A 17,052-nucleotide genomic window follows, 5' to 3' on the forward strand; every position below is an offset into this window, starting at 1 on the left:
AGCTTGTGAAGTGAACTGGAAGGTCCCAAAGGGCACCCTGCTGATCTGTGAGGACCTGGACGACACAAGTCCGTGTCTTACATTGCATGTTTGCTTGGATGTGAGTAGAATGCAGTTCGTCCAATTGCTCCTGTGCCTCAGCAAGATTGTTCTGTGCTCTGTCCTCATCTAAAGAGTACCTCAGATTGTCAGCCAGGACACTCCTAGTATCTCCTCATATAGACCACACAGAGGAACGAGGCTTTTAACCTGGAAATAGCCTGTCACTTGCTATGATAGCCCGAGCTTTAAAAAGCTTTCTACAGGGTCATATATTTAAATGCTTAGTCACCAAAGAGTGGCATTATCTGAGAGGGATTAGGAGGTGTGGCCTTGTTGGAGGAAGTGTGTCACTGGGGGTGAGCTTTAAGGTCTCAAAAGCCCAAAGCTAGTCCCAGTCTCTCAGTCTCTCCCTCTCTCTCTCTCTCTCTCTCTCTCTCTCTCTCTCTCTCTCCCTGCTGCCTTCGGACTGAGGTGTAGAACTCTGAGCTACTATGTCTGTCTGTGTGCCGTCATGCCCCCATGCCATGAAGATAATCAGCTAAACCTCAGAAACTCTAAGCCAGCCCCCAATGAGATGCTTTCTTTTTTTTATAAGAGTTGCCGTGGTCATGGTGTCTCTTTGCAGCAATAGAACACTGAGTGAGACACTTGCTTTTACATTGGAGTAGCCAACCAACTCCAAAATGGTGAGGCAGCAGCATCTCCATGACCAAAGTTAAATAGTGGGACAATGGAGAATAGTAGAGAATCTGGAATAGAAGGTGTTGAGCTCAGCTCAGGCTCGGCCACTGTCTAGCCACTCCACTTCAGACAGGTAGTCCATCCCCTTTGGAGACAGAAACTATTGTGTGACTTTACCTGGGGGAATGCAAACAAATATCTATTCACCCCATAAATGATAGAACCTTCTAAATCCCACCCGAGTGTAACAATGAACTGGTGCATTTTTTTTTTCAGGGTTACTTACAATAACCTGGCTGACTCCAAGGCAGGTGCATCCCTGAGAAGCCCACCCAGCCTGGACGTCAGCTTGTGAAAAGCTGTATCCCTGGAGCTCCTGCTCAACTAAAGGTAGCTCAGGAGGTTGGAGAGCCTTTTTTCAGATGGGTTGGTGAGCTGGGCACCTCGGCTTCTAGGTGGGTGGGTTGGTCTGAACTCCTCTTAAATAGCTCCGCTTGTCTGAGAGTCTTTTAGGCAGTGGGCTGGTCTCTGTCTCTTTCAGGTGGCTTGCCTGTCTGAGTGTCTTTCAGAAGACCTTACTGCACACATATGCTTGGGGAGAAAGGGACCTAGTGAATCTGGTCAGTTTCAGGGACTTCCTGAAGCTATTGAGTTGTTTTCTTCCTGAGCTTAGTTTAGCAAGCTTTCCTGCCGGTTAGAATGTCTTACCTCCCCCTGTGTCTAAAGGAGCTTTTCTCTAAGATGGAAGGTGTTACCTTGAAGGAAATCACTACACAATAATATTGGAAGGGAGGGAGGGAGGAAAGAGAAGATGGGGAAAGGACTGAAGGAAGAAAATGCGGGCAAGTTCCCAGCAAACGTCTCTTCCTTTGTTTAACAGACCTTAGAATTTGCTAACTAGTGCCTTATAGACTTCAAAGGGTGTCATGAAGCTTGCCTACCGTGCAGCTGCTTTTCCTAAACTGAACAGAAGAAACTGCAAGAGAAACCTCAGACCGCAGGGGCTTGAAGATTAGAAGCAAATGAGGTAACAGAAGATGGTGACACCTGATAGAAGTCCTCACCGTGCTAGTTCCATGAAATGCTGTGACGGGGCTCCGGCACAGGCAGTGGCTTTTCAGAGGCTCGTGTCGGGGCAAATCGTGTGAAAGTGGCTACTTCGTGGGTTTAGTAACAATGAAGACTGTTTTTACAAACCTGGGCGCGTGGTGATGAAGAGGCGGGAAGGTTGCTCTAACAATTGTTTGGTATGAGTTGTATCGTTCTCTGTGATCAGATTTTTTTTCAAACCACAAACAGGATGCAGATGAGTGGTGCTGAGACAAAAAAAGAGTCTGGGTGCCAGAAACAAAGATGATCACCAGAAGGGTTTGTTTTGCATGGCTTTGTTAACGTTGGTGACCATTTTAAAACTTGCTGTTTTCCAGTTTTAAGTTCAGTCATGACAAGCAACATTTCAAATGATTCTTTAAGGCATAAGCACCTGGTGAGAAGTATCTCATCCATCAGTTCATATGCGGACTTTATAAACAACGAAAGGGGGGAACGTCTCACTGCCATTTGTACTATATAAATTACATTAAAATAATGTTTTTTTTTTAAAAATCAAAACAGAGATATAATAAATCTCTAGAGAGCACCCCAAACTAGAAAAATACTCACTTTTAGAACCATAGCAACGTTGTCCATGATACTCATGACTACTCAATTAGGAAGCCTCAACACTTGTAATTATTAAATATAAATAAGACTTTCTTTACTTGAAAATCTTCAAAGGGACACACTAAAAAGAAACCTAATTTCAGTCATAAGTAAGTTGTAAGGATATTTTCTTCTTAAGACGGTGAGAAGGCTCAGTGGGTAAGCGTGCTTGCCACCAAAGCTAATGACCAGAGCTTCATTCTGGTAACAGACATGGTAAATGAACAGAACTGACCCCTACAAGTTGTCCTCTGACCTTCACATGCATGCCATGGCGCACACTTGCACACACACACACACACACACACACACACACACACACACACTAAATAAATAAATAAATAAGTAAACTTTCTTCAATAGTTTCATACCCCAAGCACATAACAGTATAACTATTTCTTAGCTTTCTGAAATCCTGGGAAACTGAACCCTGGCATCTGATAAGAGCCACCAATGGTTGTAGCATCAGCCTGCAATGTATAAGTTTGTGGACATGAACGCAAGGCTCACTGCCCAGCAAACTGCTTTTCATTTCCCTGGCTTTTATTCCTCTGTTTACGTCACAGCATCTCCTAGAAATTCTAAGATATAGGCTTTGCTGTTTATCAACCTGCAGCCACGTTATGAGATCTGCACAATAGTGCCATACATAGTTTTAACCACTGATTCTTTAACCCAGGTGTCCATGCAACAGTAATGTGTCACTCATTTACTGTTCAAGACTCTGCTGAGTTTGGAGTTTTCACTTCTGTGGAAGAAAAAGAGGAAGAAATGAAATACAAACAGATGAATAAATGGGGAAATGGCTTTAGAGGCCGATAAATATTACTAGGCAAACCAAACAGGTAAGATGATAGAGGGTGCATGAGGAGGACATGTTAGCAGTGCCATTCAGCTCAGTCCTTCCTGAGGATGTGGCATCTCAGCCGGACCTGAGTGGCAGGAAGGAGCCAGCCTGTTTACTCCAGAACCACAGCATAGGACAACAAGAGCAAAATAGAAGGGATGGGCATCGTGTCAGAGGGAAAAGAAACAGTCGTGAGGAGAAGTGACGAGGCTGGAGAAGGGAGCAGGGGCCAGAGCAGGTAAGACATCGCAGGCCGCGATGGAAAGCCACAACTCTGGCCCCCAAGTCAGTGTTCTTCACCAGAATGAGGACACCTCATTCACACAGGTGTCACCCAGGGTGTGTGTGGGGGGGCTGCTGGCTGTGCTGTTGCAGGTTGAATCTATGCAAGGGTGTTAGGCACAGGAGGTAAGCAGGGGCCAAGATCTAGGACTTGACCACTTTGGCAGCCCTGTGTCCATCACACAGATGGTCATCTGTAGAAAGAAGGGTTTTGTTGTTTTATTTTGTGTTTGTGTTTGTGTTTGAGACAGGGTCGCACATAGACCAAAATGGTTTTGGACTCACTAGATAGCTAAGGATGGCTTTGAACTCTGGATCTCCTGCTTCCACCTCCTGAGTGCTGAGATCACTGGCATTGCCACCACCCTCAGCTTTATGAGGCACCGGAGCTTGAACCTAGCTCTAAAAAGAGATCTCTGTTTCGCAGCACACCGCATGGAAGCAGCCTTTGGGGTGAAAGGAAGGGAGTATGTTGCATCTGTTCACAAGGATGGTAGTTATTATAGAAGAAGAGAGAAACAGGACGTTCTGGCTGTGTGAGAATCCTGGCGGAGGAACCATGAGAGGCGAGGGGAAAGGAGTAATCAAAGTAAGCCTTAAGTTTGTGGGGAGCTGTGTTGTCCGTGACTGAGGTAGGGAAACTGGAATTTTTCTTTTGGGGAAAGAGTGAAAATATTTAGCTTAGGCTACAACTAACAAAAAAAAATGCAGCATGTTAGGAGCCAGTGTGGCACCTCCGTCAGCTGAAGATGTCTGTAGCTTTTGTAACGGTGATCCAGAAGTGCCAAGTTGTAGCTGCATTCAGATCTTCCATGATTCCTGACCCTCTGGGAGATGGAGGTAAGGAAAAGATGCGGGTAGGGGACCATAGTCAGTTCAGTCTGAAGTGCTTCGGTGAGGAAACATACCACCTCTCAAGAGTCCAGCCTGCCCCTCTTTTCTTCCCCATGATGGTTCATGTGCGGAGTTGTCATTCATATTGGAGTTCTCTCCCACGACACTCTCACGGTCTTGGCTGCTCAGCGCTCGGACATTTCCTGCTGTTCCTGGGAGCCAACTGTGATTAGACGAGGACTGGTGAAGTCCCTGGAGCTCCCTGACTGACATGGCCCCATACAAGCTGGACCATCTACTTCTGGGTGTTTGTCACACCTCCATCCAGCTCCTAGCTCTGTTTGCCAAGCCCCCTTATCCCTTGTGTGTGACATCTGCTAACTTTCTACCTAGACACAGTCGGGTAGAGAAACCCTTTGCCAACGGGGGGGGGGGGCGTGGGGGGGGTTTCTGACTTCTGTCCCTATGCAGGAAAATTAATGGAGCTTCATCTGTCTCCCCTCCCCTCTGTCTTTGTGTGACTGTACCATCGAATGGTCTCGGGTACACTTTCCCCACATCTTTCCCAATGCCCAGTGACTAGATAGGGGGATCATTGCCTCTGGAGGCCCTCAAAGGAAAACAAGCAAAAAGCGCCCTCACCATCCTCTCAAGATCTATGGCTTGTATCTTCTGACTAGCGAGGGCTGGGAGAGCGGAGACAGTCACCCAGTGCCTCCCTCTGGCCCCATTGTGCCCTTCTTCTCACAGTGTCTTGGCACTAGGTGGGGTAGACTTCCAACTTGAATTCCTCCTACTTCATATTTCTGGCCTGGAACATGTAGCCTCACCGCACAGCCATCAGGCAGGAGAGCGCGCCTCCATCTACTGACTGAATGCAGCAAAGGAGTTACAGAGCTCTTCCCAATCTCCCTGCTGCACCTGGTGGTTGAGGAGTGATACGGTTCTCTCTCTCTCTCTCTCTCTCTCTCTCTCTCTCTCTCTCTCAAAGAAATTAAGCTATTTTCATACAGAGACATATCATACTTGTAACATGAGTTTGTAGTCCTTACAGCTGGCATCATTCGAGTCTTTGGCATGTGCCTGAATAACACTGGGAACTGGGGACAAGGACTTCAAGTCATGACAGAGAAGAACAGAAAGATCATGAGTGGCTTCTAAGACAACCCATTATAAGGACCCTAAAAACACGAAAGGGCCTCAGAGCCCACAGCAGTCGTGTTGCCTGTGAGACTGGCGGAACGTTAACAATGTGTGGTGAGCTGGGGTCTAGGAGACAGCGGGTCTCCAGAGGGAGGGCGCTCAGCTGAATCAAGTGTTGCTGATAGGGCTGACCCAAGGTCCCAAGGCATACTCTGACCCTAACCCAGAGACATACTCACCCAGAGCTTTGAATTTCTCTAGGAAGACCCTAGGGATTACTTTCCCAGGTCATAAGTCAGCTCAGTTGACCAAAGAAGACCCCTGGCAAAGGAAATTCACAAATTCATGCCATCATCTGAGAGGAAGATGGCACCCTCCTCAGCAGAAGCTGCGCCCTTTGAGGCAAACTGAAACTCCAGTAGTTGACTGTAACAGCGAGTCCTGGCCACCGGAGAGTCCCTGGGATTACTGAGAAACATGAGCCCGCACTCCAGGGGATCTGCTGTCTGCCCCCTGCTGAGCATCACACAGACCAGGATGACTCTTTCTTTCTGTGCTTTGCCTATCTTTTTCTGAAATCAACCTGGAAAACACTGTCATTCTTTGAGGCACACACTGAAGTGCACAGCGGTGGGTGAGGCAGACCTCTGCCAGATAGTATACTTGGTGTCATGGGTGTATTGGAGGTGGCAGGACTATCATCAAAGATAGATTCCCGGTGAAACAAAAGCCTGGGGTGTAAGAGATGCCCACATCCTTCTGCCTTAACTCCACCTCTGCTCTGAGAGGCTGGTACCCACCCCTCCTATTCTGACCTCAACTCCCAACTGTGACTGTGGCCATTGTGGATACCTTATTCATTTCTCCCATTCCATCTGCCCTGTTCAATCCGATTGAGATAGAACCAAGGAGAGAGTCTCTGGGCTGCAGTCCATCCAAGGGAGCATGGAGGGAGGCAAGAATAGAAAAAGAGGCCAAGTTTGCCTTTGGGGCCAACCCCAGAGACTCAGCAGATCTTAAGAGAGATGAGGAAGTCAATTCTACTCTAGCGCTAACACACGGTCTTGAGGCAGAGCATCCGAGATGGAGGGTGCAACCGAGAAAGTCACGTGGCTCATGGGAACACATGGAAGCTTAGGGTATTGTAAGGTCAGACACTGCAAAGATTCTACCTATAAGTCTGGATTCATATCTTCTCTGAAGACCTGATGTGGGGTTTATAATAAGATAGCATACATATAATATTTAAGTCAAGAGCTGGTTTATACAAAAGGTTAAAAAATATTACTGAACAACAGACTCATTATTATTATTATTTTTATTTTAGGGGCTAGAGAGATGGCTTCGCAATTCAGAGCACTTGCTGCTCCTACAAAGGACACCAGTTTAGTTCTCAACACCCAAGTAACACCACCAGCTCTGGCACACACCTTAAATCCTGGCAGAGACAGGTAGGTCTCTGAATTTGAGGCCAGCCTGTTCTACAGAGTGAGTTCAAGCCAGCCAGGGCTACATAGTAAAGATCTTGTCTCAAAGATAAACTAATTAATTAATTAAAGCTTAAAGTTTTATAGGAATTAAATTTTTTTTTATTTACTTATGGGGTGGCTACTGGCGGCACACGCCATGGCAGGTTTGTAGAGATGAAGAGATGGTGTACAAGAGTCAGCTCTCCTCTTCCACCTTGTGAGTCCCAGGGACCCAGCTCAGGTCTTCAGGCTTTTTGGCATGTGTCTTTACTAAAGCCATCTTACCAGCCCAGCACGCTTTATCTTGAAGTTCCCTCTATATTTCAAACTTATGGGGAAAAAATTCACAATTTCAAGGTTATCATATTCAAAAATCAGGTTCACAGTGCAAAACTATGTGACAGATATGAGACGTAGTGTCACAGTGAGGGACTAAGCTGGCGTGCAGAGCCACTTGTTTGCGCGTATTCTTTCCTAGCCACCAAGGCCATACCGGAAGGAAAACACGATCCCGCTAGAGGCTGTGGTGGAGTCTCACCCCTAACCCCGGGCGGGCAGACTCCTAAGACTTGCGTGGGATACCATCTCTTTCTTGTCGCACACCTGTGTAGTCTCTCCCCAGGAGATGGACACAGTGACAGGATACCCTCTCCATGACGGGTTCTCAGCAACAGTGACTTCCTTCCACTAGCTGACGCTCACTACTGCGTCTAACTTGCACACTCTGAGAAGCCAGTTGCCGTAATAGAGAAGCCTACAGCAAGAACGAAGATGAGCCTCCAGACAACTGCCAGCAGGGGGGCTCTGTTCTCATCCCGGCAACCCACGGGAACCGAATCCACCCGCATAAGCTAGGAGGCAGGTGGATCCTGCTTCCAGTACCAGATGGGACCGCATCCACTTTTGTTGAAACCTCGATACAGCCTTGCGAGGGGCCATGAAAAACAGTATGCGGCTGAACCATGCCTGACATCTGAGAAACAAACTACTTCTAGTTTTGTTTGTTACGCGGACATAAATTAACAGTGGCCTTATCTCAGTCTCAGTCGTGTAAGGGTGGGGATAAGAGCCAAACCTTGAGCCATCTTCACCCCTCCACCCCCACCCCCAACCCAGGGCAGGTAATATAATCAGGTAGTGAGGAAGTGGGGAGCAGAAACAAAGGTCAGTGCTTTTGAATCTTCTACCTCAAGTACCCGAAGAAGGTGTGGGAGGCTGAGCAGAGTGGAGGCCTCAGCCCTGCTCATCAGCGGTGTCAAGGGCAAAGCTGGTCCTCTGGGAAAAGGTTCCCATGCGATCAGCAGGGACTGAGTGCCACCTAGTGAGAAGCGAGGCATCAAATGGCCTCCAGCTTCTACAGAAGCGGGTGACGTTGCACACAAGTAGCTCACAGAGCTTACGACACCCTCTCAGTCTGTAGACAGCTGTGGCACACCCGGGTCTCCCAACATTGAAGACCTGAGTTCGGTGCCGGAGCCCACCGGTGGACTGTCCGATGTTTTGTCTCTGGGTTCCACAATTCAGTGCATGCACAGCCAATCCCCAAATACATGGGGAAAATTTCAAATACACATGTAAATTATTTTTTGTTCTTTGTTAAGGATGGAGAGAAATTGTACTTGTTTATATAATCCCAGCTGGAGATTATCCCAGCTCCTAATTCTGATCTCATTATCTTTCTGAGCGGGAAAAGAAAAAAAAGATCTATCTGTATTAACGGAACAAAATACTGCCAGGACGCCTAAAATATTCAGCAGTTTAAATGGATCATTCAGTACAAACAACCCTCACTGCAAAGGCTCTCCCTCAAGAGCAGCCTCCATGCATTTCTATGCTAATTATAATTCTTACTGTGACACTGCACCAATAAGGAGAGGGCAGGCTGCTGGAGAACAGCCTCCATATTCAAAGGTTGCTGAAGACAAATCTCAGTGGGACAGACAGTAACCGCAATGAACATGCCTGCTGCCATCTTGGTGCCTTACGCCATTTCCCTTTAAAAGGAATTAGAATTGTTTAAAGGAATGGAAGCTTCCAGAACTGTGGCAGAAAGTGCACAATATGAAGCTGGAGTATCTCATGGCAAAGGAAAGAGAGGAGGAGGAGAAGAAAGAGAAGGGGACAAGAGAAGGGGACGGGGGAAAGGGAAGAGAGGCGATGAGAAGAGGGAGGAAGTCTCCCTTCAAATACTAAATTTAAAAAGCCCCATTGATGAACTCAGAAGGTACACAGAGGACAACTTCAACAAGCTCCTGGTGGCCAAACCTGGAAGAATATGAGCAATAAGTAAAGCATCATCAAGCTATCAGATGAGATATAAACTACCCACAAATCTATATTGATAAATATTTTACTCGATAAATGTGGACACCAATATCGCATGAGTAAGAATTATAAATCATTTGTGAAGATACACAGCCATTGAGGAGGCAGTGCATGGCTGGTGACACCCTAAGTGTGGCCAGTGTACAGTGGTTTGCTTCCAAAGAGAATCTTAAGGGGACAGGAGGAAAAAGATTAATCTCACAACAGAGAAACAGCAGGATCACCTCAGCTGAGATATTAAGACAACATCATGAGTGAAAAAAATTGACAATATGTACCTTTGACATAAAAAACTAAATGTTTTTTGTTTGTTTGTTTGTTTAATACTAAAGTAGAGAATGTGATCTTAAGATTCAGTGAGCCAAGTACAGGCTGGTCAGGAGTAGCCAAGGGCAGCCATAAGTAGACACTTCCTGGTCAGCAGTAGCCAAGGGCAGCCATAAGTAGACACTTCCTGGTCAGCAGTAGCCAAGGGCAGCCATAAGTAGAGTAGATACTTTCTGGTTAGCAGTAGCCAAGGGCAGCCATAAGTAGAGTAGACACTTCCTGGTCAGCAGTAGCCAAGGGCAGCCATAAGTAGACACTTCCTGGCATCATATCTAAGTTTCTGTAGGGAAGGAATGTAGACAGGAAGAATCAAGGGGTTTCCTGCAGAGGGGAAACAACAGAAACTTCATCAAAGGGGAGATGGAACTGAAGATAGAGAATTTAAAAATTAAGATCCAGGGGCTGGAGCTGGCTCAGCGGTTAAGAGTACCTGCTGCTCTTCAATGGGGACTAGAGTTTGGTTCCCAGTATAAGTGTCTGGCAGCTGACAGCTGTAACACCATGTCTAGGGGATCTGTCACCCTCTTCTGACCTCCATGAGGACCTGCACACATGTCATACCACACAGACACACACACAAATCTCAAAATAAAAAAGTGGTTGTGTGAAGTATGTGCTGAGATCTACAAGATGATGCAGGCTGTGTTCTGAAGATGATCCCTTTCCTAGAGCAGCTGTGTGAGCCTGTACAAAGCAAGCTCTCATCTCCTCATCTTCAGACAATGGTATCAACCACTTCCATGGCGGTGAGTGGGTCTCTCACTATTGTGGGGACTTAATGTGTACAAATTCACTGATCTTCTCCCCATGATGGGGCTCAGTGGGGATCCAATGGTACAGATTCTGCCATCATCCCCTTTTACAGATGAGGAAATTAAGGCAGAAGTCTTATGCATAAAGTCACAGATATACAAATGGCAGAGTTCTCTGGCTCAAGTTTGTACCAATCACCACAATGTTTTGTGAAACCTCACACAGTGCTTAGAGGACTCAGTAGAACAACGTGTGTTTAATGTGCGGCTTTACTTGCCAAAGACCAACAGTAGTGGGTACTGTTGGTATAGAAAAATAACACAAATGTGCAATCCATGGAACTATAAAACAAATGGTAAAGGTAAATCTAAATCAAACAGATAATAAAGGAAAGCTGTAGAGTGTCAAATTTGTGTGGTAGTTTGAAAGGGAATGGCCTCGTCTGAACATGTGGTCCCCAATTGGTGGAACTGTTTGGGAAGAATTAGGAGGTGTGGCCTTGCTGGGGGAGGTGTGTCACTGGGGGGGCGGGCTTATCTCTCAAGCTGTGGGCTCTGAGCTGCTGCTCCAGCACTATGCCTGCCTGCTGCTGCTATGCTCCTGTCATGATGGCCACAGAGTGTAACCCCCCAAGTAAGCTCTTCTATAAGTTGCCTCGGTCATGGTGTCTTATCAAGCAATAGAAAAGTAACTAAGACAGAAAACTAAGAAGTTGGACCAGAGAGTAGGCCATTGCTGTGACAGGCCTGACTTTTCCCCCTGCCCCCTTTTATTTATTTATTTATTCATTTTTGACTGTGGAAACGTTTGGGGTTTGGGAAGGGCACAATGAGCCAACCTGGTAGGATCTTGGAGCACAGCAGTGCTGAGAGCAATGTGGACCATAGAGACCCAGCTTAAGAGGTTTCACACAGAAAGAGCATTGGCAGCCGGGCTAGAGACCATACTTGTGATACTTTGGCAAAGAATATGGCTGCTTCCTGCCCTTTTCCTAAAAATTTGACTGAGGCTAAATTGAAAAATATTGGATTAATTTCCTTGCCCAGGGAAAATTTTAAGATAGCCTAACACTGACTCTGTCTCATTGTTATTAGTAATCACTCTTATGCAGGTCTACAGTGAAAATTAAGCTTAAAAAAAAGTTAGGAAATAGAAAAAAAAAACCTTGAATCTTTATAAAGTACAAAATATAAATGTATGTTCTAAATGAATATTGAAAATATTAAGAAGTGAGAGGGCTGGTGGGTAGAAGATAAAACGCTAATGCTTTCCTACTGTGGTGAGTTGCATTTGGGGCTATGGATTCACTTCCCCATAGCCGTGTTCTTTGCTGCGCCGCCATCTTTGCAGAGTTCTGAGCAGTGGGCCAGGCGGCTGCCTTCAGCACTGACTCTGCAGTGTTGGCAGATGTGATTAGAAGAGAAGCTTGATTTGAATCTTGACCTTGAGCGTGATTTACTCCCCCTATTGAATAGGAAGATTATATCTGTGCTACCCGACCAGTCACAGTCATGTGAGCAGCGAGCACTTCATTCAAGTCCACACAAGTTCAACAGTCCCTTCTAGGAAAGCCCAGCTGAGCCCCATAGCTGTGTGTAAAAATGAATGAACATCATTAGAATCTGGTGAGGTATTGAGGTTGGTTGTTACACAGCAAAAGCTGACTGCTGTATTTAAACATCAGTAATAACCAGTTGGAAGACACACACGCATACATACGCGCACACACACATGCACATACACACACATACACACGCACCATACATGTATTAAAGTAGAAAACACTTCACCCTTTGCTTATACTTTAATGTCTAAGTAGATATTCCACAAGGCTCATGCATGCTCGACACAGCACATCATATCAAAGCTTTCAAAATAAAATATACCTCACCACAAGTGCTACACCCCAATACTGCAGTGTCCCGTACCCAGCTAACAATCACCCCATCAGCTTCCCTGGCAAAGGCTTTGGAGTCCTTTTGGCTATTTTATCTCACATCATTTACCCAACTCCAGCTTAAAAGATTCTGGTTTTGATGCTGGTTGTCATGTGCTACCCACGAAGGGTCAGGCAGCCATTGTGTCTCACGTGGGTAATCGCAACAGCACCCTAACTTACCTGTGACCTCTAAAAGAACCCAGCCTTCTATCCTTGTGTCTCCTGCCACAGCTATTGTCTATGCAACAGCCTTCCTAAGTATAGACTTGTGCACGTCATTCCCCAGGCTTAATGCACACCAATGGCTCCCACCTTCCTCAGAGTTGAGTCTGGAGTCCGCATTCACTGTCTACAGGGTTTTCTGTTATTTATCCTTTTGCCTCGGACTCTGACTATCCCCAGCCCTTTGTATCAACCTACAGAAGCACTAGCTGCCTTGCTGCTGGTACCTCTGGCATGGTAGACACACTGGAGCCATGAGGCCTTTGGGCTCCCCATCCTTTTATCCCCCCTGCCAGAAATGCTTTTTCACAGGCTGTGTGACTCACTCACTTGCTTTCTTTGAGCTTCTGCCCAAATCACTGTCATGGGAGAGGCTTTCACTGGCTGCACAATAGGCCACAGAGCTGCTCCCCTCCCATAGGCCCTGCCTCCTTACTGGCTTTTGTCTTCCTCACATGTCTCACCACTTGACATAGTACCAGTATTTTTATGTTCATTTGTTTCTGGTTGTCTTTCTGCACTTTCTAAAATGTATGCTGCACAGACCAGGAATTTGGTTTTTGTTCAGTTCTTTATCCCAAGAGCCCAGAACAACGCTCAATAAATTTGTAGAGTAAATAGGTGGACCTAGGAGGGAACTTTGTAAGAATGCATGAAAATTGTATGAAATTTTAAAAAACTATAAAACCTAATTGAGGGAGATAGACAAATACACTCAAATATATAGTGATGACTAAGCTTTAGGGAAAAAGATCCTGTATTTTAAAGATAGTATTTCTTCTTAAATTCACTTTAAATGGACACATTCCCTATAGTATTTAGTGGTGGGACCACCAAACAGATGTAAAGGTCAGTTTAGAGATGTGAGTTTAGATAGAACAGCTATCTAAACTCTTCTGTAAGAACGAACAGTAAGGATTGGGGATATGCTCGCCCAGCATGTGCCAGGACCTATGCTGAGTCCACAGCAATGAAAACAAAAGGGTAGGCAAGTGATCTCTACCATCCACCAAAACAGAACAATGGCAACGCCAGCATAAACAGACATTTCATTGGAGTACACTTAGCCCAGAAACAAACCTGTGACCATCCATACTGATCTTCATCCTGATGACATTTAGATTCACCTGGACAAACCTCTAGACACATCTGTGAAGAAGTTTCTAGATTGCATTAACTAGCATGGGAATTCCCACAGTAGATGTAGGGTGGCGCCATTCCCTAGGCTCAGACCCAGGCTAGGGCCCAGGTTGGGCACTAGAAGACATTGCTCTGGACTTTCTGACTGTGGGCGCAATGGGGCCAGTCACCTCCAACTGTAAGCTGAAATCAGCCCTTCTTCCCTGACATTGCTACGGTGTTGTGGTGGCAGAAGTGTCATGGCAGCAGAAGAAGAGGCCAGCTGGGTCCACAGGCAGGAAGCCGCAAGTAATGACTCCTTGTGCTCAGCTTACTTTCTCCTTTTCAAACTTTTTAAAGCATGTTTTAAACTTATTTGTTTTATGTGTATGGGTATTGGGCCTGCGTGTGTGTCTGTATGCCACATTGATGACTGGTGCCCACAGAAGCCAGAAGGTGGCCTCAGATCCCTGGGGACTAAAGTTACAGATGGTTCTGAGCCACCATGTGGGTGCTAGGAATCAAACCCAGGTTCTCCGGAAGGGCAGATAGTGCTCTTTTTGTCTGTACCATTTCTCCAACCCCAGTTTCTTCTGTCTATTTAGTCCTGGACCCTTAACCCATGGAGGAAGTTGGGGAGGTGGTGTCCTTTCGTCTCAGTTAACCCTTAGGGTTAGGGTTAGGGTTAAGGTTAGGGTTAGGGTTAGGGTTAGGGCCAGGGTTAGGGTTAGGGTTAGGGTTAACCCGGATAATCCCTCACTGACAAGCCCAGAGGCTTGTCTCCTCCTTAGTAATTCCAGGTTCTAAGTTGACAGTGAGTATGAACTACCATGCCCTCAAAGGGATACACTGGTTTTCTGATTATATTAAGTCATCTTGGGATGCAGCCTGTGTGGGGTGGGCTGATAGAAATGGAGCTCAAACCTGGCATTGTCCACAAGCACACAAGCCTTGGGATTTGCTACAAGCAATTCAACCTGCTGATTCTGTGACTAAGACGCACCTCTTTGCACCTCAGTAGCTACTTCCACATAAACATATCTGTTCTCCCATTTAAAAATGGAGTTTTAAAAAAAAAAAAAGGTTGAGAGCCCAGTGCCCAGTGTGAACAAATACAGAAGGACACCTAATATGAAGATGTAACTGAGTCTAAGATTTCCAACACGGCCAAAAGAATCATCAGCTCTCCTGACCCACATGGACATCACTATATCAACCACAGCAAAGGGGAGGGTGGGGGTGGTCCCTGCACTGACAGACAAGGACAAGTTTCAAGCAGTGATAGCTCTCCTGGCAGGATGTGAGAGCTCAATTTACAAAGATAGGCTGGGCTGCTGTTAGGCAGTGGGCGAGAGTGAGGAAGACAGGAATGGACCCTGGGGAGGAATGGCAGGGAAGCAGGGAAGTCAGGTAAGTCAGAAAGAAGTGGCTTAGGACAGAGTCTGGGGAACGGCCCATGGTGTCCAGTTAAAACGCCTCCTCCTTTGGGGAAAATCGCATCCAGATGGGGCTTACCCCATACAGCTGGTGAGAAATATTGATCTAAGAATTACTATTTCACAAAGAAATTAGTGCTGGAAGATTCTGGGAACTACTTATCTCTTTACTGTTTAGAGTAAAATGTGGAATGGTTTTTTGGTTTTTTTGTTTTTTTGTTGTGCTTTTTTTTAGCTTGGAAACTTATTTTTTTAAAAAAAAAATTTTGGGGTCATTTTGTGTTGTGGCTTCCTAGAACAAATAGCCAATTTTTTTGTTGTAGAAATAATCCATGACACGCAAGCCTTTTTAATCACATGTATGTTAAGTTTTATCTTTGGAACAAAATAAATGGCTGATTATTGTCTCCTGTCACTTATTTCGAAAGATGTTATCTGTGCTCGATCTTGGCCTGCAGTCTGCTCCCCAACCTCCCTTGTAGTTAATGTCAGTGAGTCATTTTGGAGTTAGGCGCATTTCCTCCATTTGCATACTTGCATTCTGATGCTGAGAAAATCCTAGAAGCCAAGCTTCCGAAGCTGCACACAGCTTGGCCAGCACGGCTGTTGCGATGGTGTGTTCAAGTGCAGGGCTCCCCTCGTGGTCCTGATTCTGCTGCTCTGTCACAACTGAGGGTGTGTGGGGGACAGAAATGAAAGATTAAAAAAAACACAAAAAAATAGCCACCTATCCTCCACTTTACATAACGGGAGGCCCTGCCCCACAGCCCTTCCCTGTGTGGCCACTATTCGAACAAGGCCTGCACCAGGGGCTCAGAACTCAATGTTGGCTCTGTCCATCACCTACTCGCTCCTCAAATGCTTCCATGTTCAGCTTTTAAAACATTAAATAGTCATCTGCTGGGATTATGTGTTGGTTATTCCTAAATAACATATATTATATATACATATAAATAATATATATAATGAGCTAGCAAGAGCAAATTTATCAGTCACTTAGCAATTGCTGAGCACTTGATGAATTTAGAATTGTTTTTTCCCCCTAAGGATGCTATTGATATTTGGGTGGAAATTGCATTAAATCTATAAACTACTTGGGGTAGTATAGACATTTTAAATACATTAATTGTCCCAGTCCACAAGCATACATGATGTTTCCTTTGTGTGCACACATACCATCTTCCGTTTCTTTTATCAGTGTTTTGTGATTTTTACTACAGGGCTTGTTGTTACTTCTTTGGTTGATTTTCTGTCTGGGCTTTTGGGCGTTGTTTGTTGCAGGACCTGAATGGTCTGAGCCATCTTGCTGCCTCAGCGTCCTGTGTAGCTGGGACTATGGACTTGCACTCCCATACCTGGCTTATTCCAAGGCATTTATCTTGTCTTCTTTGACTATGGTTTTGCTGCTTTTGTGAATAGATAGAATGCCTCTCATATATTCTGAGAAAGTTCATTATTACTGTACAAAATATGACTGACTTTTATGTTGGATTATGAAGGATTCCTTTGTTTGTGTCATTTGGTGGAGTTTTGATTTTTTAAATCTATATATCATGTCATTTTCAACCAGGTAACTTGATTTCTTCTCTTATTTATATATCTTTGATTACTTTTATTTGATATCGCATCTCATCCAAAATTGCTATTATAAAAAATAGTAAATGTTACCTGGCAAGAGTGTGGGCACTGCTGGGGGAATGTACATCACTATAGACATCTTAGTGTCAACATTTGGAAAAAAAAAAGTGGAAACCCAAAGAATCCCGTAATCCTACTCCAGGGTCTATCCAAAGGGAATGGCTAAAAGCATCTACAGGCAGGGAGCCGCACTATTACAACACTCAGGTGTAGGACCAACCTCCAAGTCTATGACAGACAGAAAAGGAAAATGTGGGTAATAGGATATGTATAATTCCTGGAAAGTAGAAAAGG

The 17,052-nt window shown here is 45.3% G+C and overlaps 1 protein-coding gene across 2 annotated transcripts in view; it reads right to left on the reverse strand.

Moving 5' to 3' along the window:
• Positions 1–15,466: 15,466 nt before the first annotated feature.
• Positions 15,467–17,052, reverse strand: part of SLC25A48 (solute carrier family 25 member 48) — a 138,379-nt gene continuing 136,793 nt past the window's right edge. For both annotated transcript variants that reach the window (XM_084796898.1, XM_084796904.1), the window contains one exon: positions 15,467–15,789. In XM_084796898.1, coding sequence (XP_084653024.1) covers positions 15,784–15,789 — 6 coding nt within the window. In that variant the 3' untranslated portion in view covers positions 15,467–15,783. The remainder of the gene's footprint in view (positions 15,790–17,052) is intronic.

The sequence above is a fragment of the Acomys minous genome, assembly GCF_964271855.1.
Source record: "Acomys minous genome assembly, chromosome: 9".
Taxonomy (NCBI): domain Eukaryota; kingdom Metazoa; phylum Chordata; class Mammalia; order Rodentia; family Muridae; genus Acomys; species Acomys minous.